General features: G+C 50.7%; 5 protein-coding genes across 5 annotated transcripts; 2 read left to right on the top strand and 3 right to left on the bottom strand.

The window, feature by feature from the left end:
• Window positions 1–45: 45 nt before the first annotated feature.
• On the top strand, window positions 46–1,403 carry L228DRAFT_282134 (Ribokinase-like protein). Its single transcript, XM_018335960.1, has 3 exons — window positions 46–148; window positions 206–466; window positions 528–1,403. The coding sequence occupies exons 1-3, from the start codon at window positions 82–84 to the stop codon at window positions 1,283–1,285; spliced, it is 1,086 nt and encodes a 361-aa protein (XP_018188957.1). The 5' UTR covers window positions 46–81; the 3' UTR covers window positions 1,286–1,403.
• Window positions 1,398–1,934, bottom strand: L228DRAFT_267408 (hypothetical protein; the record flags this gene model as incomplete). Its single annotated transcript, XM_018334988.1, has 3 exons — window positions 1,398–1,452; window positions 1,520–1,702; window positions 1,846–1,934. 3 exons carry the CDS (start codon window positions 1,932–1,934, stop codon window positions 1,398–1,400), a joined length of 327 nt encoding a protein of 108 aa, XP_018188956.1.
• A 266-nt stretch (window positions 1,935–2,200) lies between these two features.
• L228DRAFT_246171 (ribonuclease III) lies at window positions 2,201–4,155 on the top strand. Its single transcript, XM_018332345.1, has one exon. It carries the CDS (start codon window positions 2,336–2,338, stop codon window positions 3,737–3,739), a length of 1,404 nt encoding a protein of 467 aa, XP_018188955.1. The 5' UTR covers window positions 2,201–2,335; the 3' UTR covers window positions 3,740–4,155.
• A 56-nt stretch (window positions 4,156–4,211) lies between these two features.
• On the bottom strand, window positions 4,212–7,830 carry L228DRAFT_246170 (DNA replication licensing factor mcm3). Its single transcript, XM_018332344.1, has 8 exons — window positions 7,564–7,830; window positions 7,472–7,490; window positions 7,342–7,393; window positions 7,242–7,288; window positions 7,083–7,188; window positions 6,765–7,028; window positions 4,590–6,712; window positions 4,212–4,507 (listed from the first exon to the last, which is right to left on the bottom strand). The coding sequence occupies exons 1-8, from the start codon at window positions 7,634–7,636 to the stop codon at window positions 4,477–4,479; spliced, it is 2,715 nt and encodes a 904-aa protein (XP_018188954.1). The 5' UTR covers window positions 7,637–7,830; the 3' UTR covers window positions 4,212–4,476.
• Window positions 7,831–8,709: 879 nt separating this feature from the next.
• Window positions 8,710–9,485, bottom strand: L228DRAFT_267405 (hypothetical protein; the record flags this gene model as incomplete). The annotated part of the gene is made up of 3 exons (XM_018334987.1): window positions 8,710–9,256; window positions 9,312–9,387; window positions 9,458–9,485. The coding sequence occupies 3 exons, from the start codon at window positions 9,483–9,485 to the stop codon at window positions 8,710–8,712; spliced, it is 651 nt and encodes a 216-aa protein (XP_018188953.1).
• Window positions 9,486–11,002: the final 1,517 nt, after the last annotated feature.

The raw sequence follows: 11,002 nt of genomic DNA, 5'->3' as shown, positions 1-11,002 counted from the left end.
GCGGGTATCGTACACAGAAACGTACAATGCATTCACCCATAGAGCCTCGTTTATTTGATTTCTTATGCTAATACACATATCATGATGGCATCTCAGACCACTGCCAAGTCAACTATTGACTTTTGCAGTCTTGGCATGTTCATTATAGGTGCGAAACTAGTAACCGTTTATGACTGATGGATCCAGCTTTACTCATTTCTCTCAGATGAGATACACTTTCAACCTCCGATACCCTCAGTATACAACATTCCAGGAGGTGCTGGCTCATTCGCTGCTATCGGTGCTCGTCTTCTCTCACCTTCACCACAGTCAAAAACGGTCGGATGGATTGTGGACGCTGGCTCCGACTTCCCGGACGAAGTCTATGAGCTTATACAACGATGGGATACGGCATGTGTCTTCCGTGAGACACCAGAGCGACTGACTACAAGAGGATGGAACGGCTATGGTGAGGGCGAGAAAAGAGGTATGTATTCGTTCCCGAATGACTGAGAATGAACAGCTTCCTGAAAAGCGCTGGATATTAGGCTTCAAGTATCTGACCCCCAAGCTCCGGCTGACTCACGAATCTCTCCCACCGTCGCACCTCCTATCCAAGTCTTTTCACCTCGTGTGCTCCCCTTTGCGATGCATCGACCTCGTGACAGGTATTCTTGCTAGACGCAAGCAGATTGCCTCCCCGGAAGCAGCTGAACGGCCGCTGTTCATTTGGGAGCCGGTGTCCGACCTGTGTTCACCAGAAGAATTGCCAAACTGCCTCAAAGCGATTGCATTAGTTGACTGTATCAGCTCGAATCTGGAAGAGATTAATGGTTTCTGGCACGGCAATATTTTCAGTGAGCATGCTCAAGTACAAGACATCGACCAGCAGCAACTCGACTATCAATGCAGTGTTCTGCTAGAGGCAGGAATTGGTCCTAAAAAGAATGGCAGTGTCGTTGTAAGAGCGGGAAAAGATGGGTGCTATGTCGCCCATAGAGGGAGACGGCGATGGTTGCCTTCTTATCATCAACCAGACCCAGTCACGGGTTCAAATTCGCGGGTTGTTGATCCTACCGGGGGTGGTAACTCCTTCTTAGGGGCTCTCTCAGTGGGCTTAGTACGGCTGCAAAACGTCGAAGAAGCGGCCATATGGGGTTCAGTGGCAGCCAGTTTTGCCATTGAGCAGATTGGTATGCCCACGCTTGCTTATGATGAAAATGGCACGGAGACATGGAATGGTGTCCAAGTGCAGGAACGCCTTGACGAATTCAAAAAGAGGCTGGAGACGTATGTACAGCCCTGATATGTAACCCCATACCACCACATAACAGAAATGATGCCCGAGTATGTCTTTGGCCAAATCAAAGGTATACCATAATATGCGCGTAATTCATGATAAATGCATCAGGGTCCTCCTACTGAGTCTCTTTCGCGGCCCCACGCTCATGTTCTCTAATCTGTCTGCTCCACCTGGGAAGAAATTCAAAGTTAGTGATATGATATGATCCAATTTGGACCAATGTTCGTCAAAGCATACCATCGACTCGGAAAGAACCTGCCCGGCTCGGGGAATTTTGACCGTGTCTCACGGTCACTGCTAATACTGAATGCTATCGCGGAGAGACCAATGATGACGGCAGCGACGGCGGCGGTATTGGCCCGCCAATTGGCAGGTTGCGAATACCAACCACCTGCCGGAGACCAGACATGCTTGGGATATCTATATAAATATGCTCATTAGATAGGCATCAATAATCTTGCTTTTGGCATATTGAATCATCTTCTTGCGCGTCATTTTGCTATGGGCTTCGGTAATGTTGACGGTTGGGGTTGGTAAGATGGGACCAGCGTCTAGAGACTCACGGAATCTTTCCGCCAGAATGACCTTGAGCCGTTGCAGCACCTTTCACCAATTCGCCTTTCAGCGTGTCCTTTTCAATTTTGTGATCCATGATAAAGCAAGATTTGTATGATTATTGTTTGATTGAATGAGCCGTATAGACCAAAGGGAACCAGTGCGCCTAAGCTAGTTAATCGTTAATGTGGAGATGGTGCCAAGTTGGGGGAGACAAGTGGGTGAACTACGGGGCCCTGGTGACTAGACCAAGCTGGGAGGTGATTACATAATCCACTCCCGTTCAAAGCTACTTTGGTACTTTGGTACTTCTCTTGTCTCGCGACTTTGGCTCCATCAGACTACTTTGGGAATTTTTCAAAGACACAAGACTCCCGAATCTACCGTCTCGACAACGACAAAGCACCCAAGAGACCGCTTGGTGCTGGCCCTCGCCACGAAGCCAATTGCTCGAGCCGGTTGGGATTGAATGCGGAGGAGCATAATACTGGAGACAAGATGAATCGATTACGGCTTGAGAGATGGTGCGGCCAGGTGCTGTCCGCACGGCCGACACGGGCCTGTCACGCTCATCTCTCCATCTCACGCCCATGTGCTGCTCGCAGCCTGAACGTTAGATATCAATCCAATTCCGCTGCAACAGACGCTTCATCATCTGAAGCACCGTCTGCACCAGCCGCCACAGCTGCCGCTGCCGCTGCTACTGCTGCTGCTACTGCAGCACCTTCGCTCTCATCATCCCAACCCTCCGCAACATCTCCTGCAGAGCCTGCAACTTCTTCTTCCTCTTCATTCTCCTCGCCCTCGCCTTCATCCGAACCCATCTCATCCTTACCACCATCGTCCGCCGAGCAAGACATCGTATACGACTACGAGACACTTACGCAATATCCGTCTCCTCCACCCGAACTCGCACGCTCCTCGGCCAAGCTCGCCGCGCTGCACGCTCGACTCGGGCTCCCCGAACGCTTCCCGCTGGAGACGCTGGCACGCGCGCTCGTCGACCCGAGCGCGGATCCCGCTCCACGATTCAACAACGGCTCGCTGCGAACCCTCGGAAACAATCTCCTGGGCTACTATGCCGCCGAGCACCTGGTGTGCAAGTATCCACGGTTACCCCTGACGGTACTTTTCCAAGCCGTGTACGCATACATTGGGCCCAAGGCGCTCTCACAAGTGCGGCACGAATGGGGTATCGAGCTGGCCGCCGAGCCCGGCGGCGAAGTCGACCCCGGCCTTCTCCAATTCGCCCGTCTGACTCCCGGCGAGACCCCCGCCGAGGGCACCAGCGGACGCCCCAACGAAGAGATGGGCTGGCGACGGGGCATGAGCTCCCGCGTCGTGTACGACAACATGTACGGCGAGCCCAAGACGGAGATGGAAGCCTCTGAGCGACCCGAACTCGCACCGGGCGTCACGGTCGAGGACAAGCGCGGCGAGACCGCCGAGCACGCCGGCGCCAACTGCGTCCGCGCCATTTTCGGCGGCCTCTACCTCCACGCTGGCCGCCCTGCCGCCAAGAAGTTCTTCCACGACCATTTCCTGAGCCGCCAGCTCGACATTGCCGCCTTGTTCCAGTTCAACCAACCGACCCGCGACCTCAGCCGCTTGTGTGCCCGTGAGGGCTTCGAGCCCCTCATTGCTCGCCTGCTCAGCGAGACCGGTCGCCACAGTCGCCACCCGGTCTTCGTGGTCGGCGTCTACTCCGGCAAGGACAAGCTCGGCGAAGGCATCGGCGGCAGTCTCGACGAGGCCCGTATCCGCGCTGCCATCTCCTCGCTCAAGGGCTGGTATTTGTACAGTCCCATGGACACCCGCGTGCCCAGTGATGTCGAGGGCCAAGATGGCGCTTCTGTTTCCTGGAAGCCCGTGTATGTTGACGGAGGCGAGGTTGTGGTTTAAAGTGTCGTTTGTCTTTTTGAACCAGGTCATCGTGTATAGGCAATTTTCTTTTTTTTTTCCTTTTTTTTTTTCATTCCATGTGGTGGTTATTTTAGATCAAATCGGCTTCTTTGGAGCTTCACCCTTTACCTTACCTGCTCCAACTCTCCACGGTCCACCGCCGCCGCTGCCGCCGCCGTCGACAACAACAACAACATGCAAGCCAGAATATGGGATAGAATTTATTTGATTTTTGAGTATGATGACCATACTTCTTCTCAAAAATTTTTATCTCTTCTCAAAGTGTCCTTTTCCTTTTTCCCTTTATTTCTATATCTTTTCCCTTGAACCGCCACAAGCTCTCCCACTTTACACTGTTCATCTTTTTCCTTTTCTCATCTTGTATAATCAAAATTTAAAGCATCTTGGGGGAAAATAAAATATAACTCATTTCATTACTATTTAACAACATGCTGATAAATCTGATTGCTAACCTCCATTAACCCCCCTGCAATACCCAGAGAAAGAAAAGTACCATATCCATGCCCAATGTAATATACGAGACGCAGATGAGCATGTGAAATATAAATTTCAAGGGAATATGACGAAATGAGAAAAGTAGAACATCCACCACAGTCAATTGAACTGGACGATAGACTCAACCATAACTCCATGCAATCTCAAGTGAGCGCCAGTACACCATTACCCGAAGAACCCAACAAAGTCTTCACTGGACTCTGTTCCTTCAAATGACGAAATCATATCTTGTAGACAACGCCGCCAGAGTACCTATAAAACAAACAAGTCAGCGAATACTGTTGAAGAGGTGGAGATGGAAAAAAAAAAAAAAATATAGGAGGTCAAGACTTACATAATCTTATTCTGGTCATTCATGATTTCCAGCACGGCCTCAGCTTCGTCAAGCTCAAACGGCTCCTGACCGCGGCCGAGGCGTGCATTGACAGCATCCACGAGAGGCGCAACATCAGCGGCATCGTCTCTGAACAGTGGCCCATTAATCAATCGACCAAGTGCGGCAGATAAAGCTTGCACACGGGCAGCCGAAGGTGGAGCTGGTGCAGCGGCCGAGGAAGAAGAAGCAGCTGCAGCTGCAGCATTTTGCTGAGAATCCTCGTCCGTTTGCGTGGGCAACAACTGCGACGCTGGCTGCGAACTGGCCATTGAGAACTGCGACTCAGACTGGCTTCCTCGTGGTGCGGCGCTGGAGGAGGAGGCAGCGGCAGCGGCAGCAGAAGAGCGGGTGGTTGTCCGGGTAGCCTGAGTGCGCTGGGTGCGGGGGCTGACTCCGTAAAGCCCACTGCCATCTCCGTCATTATCGTCTCCGTCCTCACTATCGTCCCCAGCCGGTCCGCTTCTTCTGGTCCGTGGCCCACCACGGCGGGGCGTTCGCGGTGTGGTGCCAGTGCGACCAGATGTAGGTGCATTTTCTTCTTCTTCAGAATCCTCATCTTCCTCTTCACTCGATTCCTCCTCTTCCTCTGCGCCTCGGTTGACCTTTCTACGCTTCCGGCGCTCGACCTCCACGACCTCCTTGAAGAGTGCAAATCGAAGTATCGATTCGGCAGCGAGTGCGTCGCGCTCTTCAACACGATTCGAAAGCCGAGCCTTGGCGTGAGCGGTAGCAAGACGAATCAGGGTTTCGAGGGTACGAGCTGTCATGGGTGAGGTCCTCCTTTGATTACTCTCTAATTCGTCATTGCGGAGAGCAGAGTATGTGGATACAATGTGATCGGCCGCACCCTTTGTTAAGACCGGCTTGACCCTGACTTTGGCATATTGGATATACTTCTTGATAAAGGGGATGCTGAGCACTTCAACCCTTCGGCCAGACCCCCGTCCAGTGGTAACAGTCACACCAGCATGAAGCATAATGTTGAACTTCTCGTAGACCTCGGTAGGCCGATTTGCGTCTTGCTCTTGCTCTACACCAACACCAAGGGATTGGTTCTGTTGCTCACGAATGGGAGCACCTTCCTCGGTCCCCGGTTGGCGGTATCGGTGCATGCGAAGGACGTGTTCAGAGATTTGACGGTCCCGAAAGTCGTCTACATCATCTGTCACGACGAACAACAGATCGAAACGTGACAGAAGAGAGTCGGGAAGTGCAATGTTCTTTTGCGGCTCCTTGTGAGGATCGTATTGACCGTAGATTGGGTTGGCAGCCGCAATCACACTACATCGGGCGTTCAATGATGTGTGAATTCCCGCCTTGGCGATGGTGACCGTTTGCTGTTCCATGACTTCGTGGATGGCCACTCTGTCAATCTCACTCATCTTGTCAAATTCATCAATACAGACAACACCACGGTCACCAAGAACCATGGCACCAGCTTCCAATCGACGCTCGCCAGTCTCCTTGTCTGAAGTGACAGCCGCTGTCAAACCAACACCGGAAGATCCGCGACCAGTCGTCGCAATAGCCAATGGCGCAGTATTTAGGACGAATCGCAGAAGTTGAGATTTGGCGGTTGAAGGGTCACCGACCATGAGAATGTTGATGTCACCTCTCAAGTGGGTTCCATTGTCGAGGTTCTTCTCCATACCGCCCAAGAGCATCAGCAAGATTGCCTTCTTCACATGGTCATGCCCATAGATACTGGGCGCCAACGATTGAGACAGGAGGTCGAACACATTCTTTTTCTTGGCGATCTTGTTGATATTCCGAATGTCGGTATCAGTGAGCGTGGCCTCCGCAAGGCCACCGCCAGACTTGGAGGAGAGCATAACCACGTTATTCGCAACGAGGAGTGTGCGGAAGGTGCCGCTGCTGGTGTTGGCGTTTCGATTGCCCAGAGACCGATAGATGCCGACGAGCTGAATACGATCTCCCGGCTTCACTCGGTCTACGAGATCATCGTCCATAATCACATCCACTCCTCGAGGCAGCTGCCCGGCTGGAGCACGTTCTGGCATTTCCTGGACGGAAATGGTCTGATGGTCGCGGTAGTTGCTATAGCCGTACTCGGTTTCGAGCTGCACCGGGGTTAGTCGCATAATAATAAGAACTTGGGACGCAAAACCATACCAAATTACCCTCGTCATCCTGCTGAGGATAAATACCAGTGCTAGTGACTCCACTTGCCGTCATAGTCTGGTCTCTATATTCTCGGAAATGGAAGGTGTTTTTCTCTTCATTGTAATGCACACTCTTCATGACTTTAGGTCTAACCAGCGAGCATCTTGTAACAATACCCTCTAGAGACACCATACGGTTCAAATGCATAGAACTTAGCGTACGGGGGTTGCAAGCGAAATCTCCAAAGCTTCCAGTATAAGCGCAGTAATAAACCTAGTAGAAAGGTTAGCGTGGAAAAATTCGATGCACATTATCAAAACAACTTACGACATCATCTGCTGTTTCCTTCGCTGGGCGGTTAGGTATTGTGGTGACGATATTTCTGAGCGCTTGATCGAATGCTCCCGTGAAGTCGAAAGGGCTATTGAGGAGACTGTAGACATATGAGACTCTGCGCGGTAAAAGAAAGTACATTGTTCCACCTACCCTTCCGCCATCTCTCGACTGTGGTTTCTTATGTCGTCGAGGCTGACCTGTCTTATGTTAGAATAGTTTCTGGGATTGGCGGATAACCGTAGGAGCGTACAGGAAGTCGTCTGAGACCACGATTTAGCATGAGAATGATATCGGCCCGGTAGCTATGAGTAACGGTCAGCTCTTATACGCTAAGAGGAAAAGCACATCATATTTTGTGAGTCGTAGTTTGGAATACGGACCTTCGCGCGCGGGGATCATCTATGTGAAGCAGGTTAGCCAAGCGGTCCTTACTGCATCGGCGCCGATCGAAACAGGAAGCTAGGATACATACTAGGGTCGAGAAACTCTTCCGCAGCTCGAATCCGATCGCGAACTGTCTCATCGCGGAGCTGTATTCCATCCATTGCGAAATATTATTTCGAGTCCGGACCAATCGTTCAGGGTGTTGCGGAGAAAAGGCCCAAGGAGGCCCGGATAAAATGAGCGGCGAGCAGAGACAATTTATCCAAGTGACACGATTGACAGTAGTTGAGCAGAGAAACCGATTCGTAGAGTAGAAATGTTATGGTACGTAGAAGTAGTTGAAAATTGTCAAAAATGAAGGCTGCAGATGCTCAACAACGGCGATTGCGGATAAAGTTAGAGGAGGAAGTAGAGAAACAAGACGCGAAGGCTCGCTCTTTCCCTTCGAGCCAATGATCGCGTGAGGAACGCGTCTCTTTCCGACGAGACGCGTTAAGTACTTCCATCCTGCAAAGTGATTGGCTGAGAGCGTGTATCAATTAAGCTACCCTTTTAGGACATTTACACGTGATGATACCTGCTGAAGGCGGAACAACCGTAACCAGATAATTATTGCTCAGAACAATTCACCAGACGGTTAGAAATGAAGGCATTGTCATTGGTTTGAGCTCCAAAAATGATCATGATCAGTTTTATTAAGCTTGCAGATAAGAGACGAGGAAACGTCAAAGGAGGTTAGCCAAAACAATAGCAATTGAATATCCTCTTCAACGGCGAGACCGAATGCTTCCAGATGTTAATTATCACACCTGCAAATATACGAGTTGGCAGTCAAATTAAAGAATATATTTATTGGCAAAGGAAGACAAATTAAAAAAGGAGACCAATTCAGTTTGACATCTCAAATTTCCATTGAACAATGCATCATGATTCCAAACTCAAAGATACGCAAGGATGCATCCAACCAACATTGAGACGAAATTATGGTGCAATTGGCAGCATAGATTGACGAAACAGTAAATTGGATGATTGGATAGAGAAATCAGCTCTTCAGAACAATAAATTACCCAGCGCCAGACAAAGGACGAAACTGAACACAGCCTACCACAACACGAAAGGGAGTATCTGCAATAAATCAAAATCTTCATCATCACCGTCATCATCGTAACCTATCCCCAAGTGAGGGTCTCAGCCATACTAGCCCCCACCCAAAATTTTTTTTAAGACACGGGGATTAAGAATACTGATGAACGTCTACGGTGCCGCTCTTATGCCAGGTGGCAAGCAAGACACCACAACTACCACAGTGATGGTCAACATCCTTGAATCCATTCATCAGATATGGGACGAAGCAGAAGAGGCCAGTGAGACAGCAGAGAGCAAAAGCCCAAGCGTGTGTGGTGTTGCCGGTCTTGTATGTGATTCTGGTCATGCAACGATTTCCACACGCAGGGCAGTCGACGGGAGCTGCGCTACGGCCAAGAACAGCGAGGGGAGTAGCGTTTTTGTACGTTTTTTCATTTGAGTTTTGCTGTTGTTGCTGTTGCTGCTGCTGCTGTGGCGCCGGCGAGATTGCACCGACAGGAGATTGTGTATACTGCTGTTGAAGTGGCGGGGACTGAGGCTGTCCTGGGGCTACTTGTGTAAAGTAACCAGGCTGCTGTGGTTGCATAGGGCTACCGTATGGTTGTTGCATACCCATGTGCTGAGGGGGCGGAGAGCCGGCAACCGCTGGAGGAGTGCCATAATAAGGCTGCTGCGGCTGCACACCAGGAGCCGCACTGGAAAACATGTTAGTCCTTCTCGAAAGAAAGCCTGGGGAGTAATTTGCCATACTACTGAGGCGGCTGTGCCATTTCTGGAGACTGGGGATACGCCTGAACGTGCTGGACGGGTACGGCGTTTTCTTGCACTGGTAATTCAGACACTTGATCAGTCGACGTTGAAGAGGCTTTGGCTTGTCAAAGATAGGAGAAACCGACCAGTTGCTTTCTCGTATGGAGCAGACATTTTCCTCTGATACCGCTTAAATTATAGACTTCTTCTGGAGTATGTAGGTAAGGAGAAAGAATTATCCCGGCTCACAGAATTGACGAGGGTGAATAGCTTCTCGTAGGAGAATTGATGGATTGTAAGCTGGAAGCGATGCTAGATTGTTCCAAAGGCGCCGCGACCAAGTTCATATAGCAGCCGCAAGGACGCAGATCTGTCATACACGGTAAGGCTCCCACGGCCGGCTCAAAGGCAGCCTTCAGAAATGTCTCCACTTTCCACGGGCTCTTGGAGCGCGAGCCCCTGCGCAGCCTTGAGGCTTAGGGGAAAGCTCCCCATGTTGTTTAGGGCAGCATTACTCTCTGCCCATACGCATAGGGACAGACTTGCTACCCGCCTCCTCCTTAGACTCCGATAGGTCCATGATCGTGCGGAGCTGAATGTTCCCAGGTAATTAAGTGGCACCGTGGCGCTTTCTGGCGGACAGCTTAAGATGAGCCAACTTCTAAATCAATCGTTTCTCGACAAACCTTGCCAAAAGGAGAGCGTTAACAAGATCTGCAGCCCTCAAGCATGCGCCCAAGCCATCGGAGTACTCGGGCCAGAGAAACATGTGTGCTATGTTAAACCCAATCAAAGGAAGGGGGGCTCGAAAAGGATTAACACGGCTCCAATCACAGACGCGCCCTTGGAAGCGGTGACTTGCTAGGCAATAGAGCTCTATACTCCAGTAGAGCACTGCCTGGCCGAGAGCGGGTTTTGGGGGCTGAACCTTGGAAGCAAAGTAGTGAGGCATTGGCCCCTACCACAATAACTCTTCACCCGCTAACTCGCTACAGTAAAGGGGATCGCTTACCGGAGGGTCTCCTCGGTCTGGGGATTTTACCTCAATCATAGCTCTTCCGTTGGTTTGAGATTTGTTCACTTAGCCCCCCTTTTAGGCCACCCGTCCAGTGAGTTTGGGTGGGGGGGCAGTTCCTGAGGCCCTGATGCCTGCGCCCTGAACCTTTTGTTTGCGCCATTGTTGTGCTGTGCTCCACATCGGCCATCACTCATTTTCGAGGCGCTAAGAATGGATCATACGGAGTAAGTGAATCTGTAACATTTTTATCCTTAATTCTCCCTCCTGTAGTACGGACACGGCTCCGTAGTCGGACCAAAAAAAAAAAAAAAAAGAAAGGTAGATTCAGCCTCAGCCATCAAACTTGGTTTGCATTCCCATCTTTTTCTTGGCAGGTCGCAGACTGCGGCTGTGGAATTCCTGTGTCCAGGAGTTGGGGAAACGAATCAAACACGTGGTCCACCTTCGCTGCATCCTTTGCAATTCGAGCTTTGATCACTGGCCTGATGTGGGTTATTTCCGTTTCACACGGCGGTGCCTACGGAGGCTATTGGCTGTGCCTCGATCTCCTGTCAATGTGATCCAGTATCTCGGCTCGTTCGAAGACAACATCATGGCGAAAAAGAAAGCCAACTCATTTACAAGTAGTTTCGTCGATGATCATAGCTCCAGGCAATAGGTCTGACCGTCTGAT

Source organism: Xylona heveae (assembly GCF_001619985.1).
Source record: "Xylona heveae TC161 unplaced genomic scaffold L228scaffold_4, whole genome shotgun sequence".
In the NCBI taxonomy this organism is placed as follows: Eukaryota; Fungi; Ascomycota; class Xylonomycetes; order Xylonales; family Xylonaceae; genus Xylona; species Xylona heveae.
The sequence above is the reverse complement of the archived record's forward strand: the minus strand, read 5'-3'. Positions and strand labels throughout refer to the sequence as shown.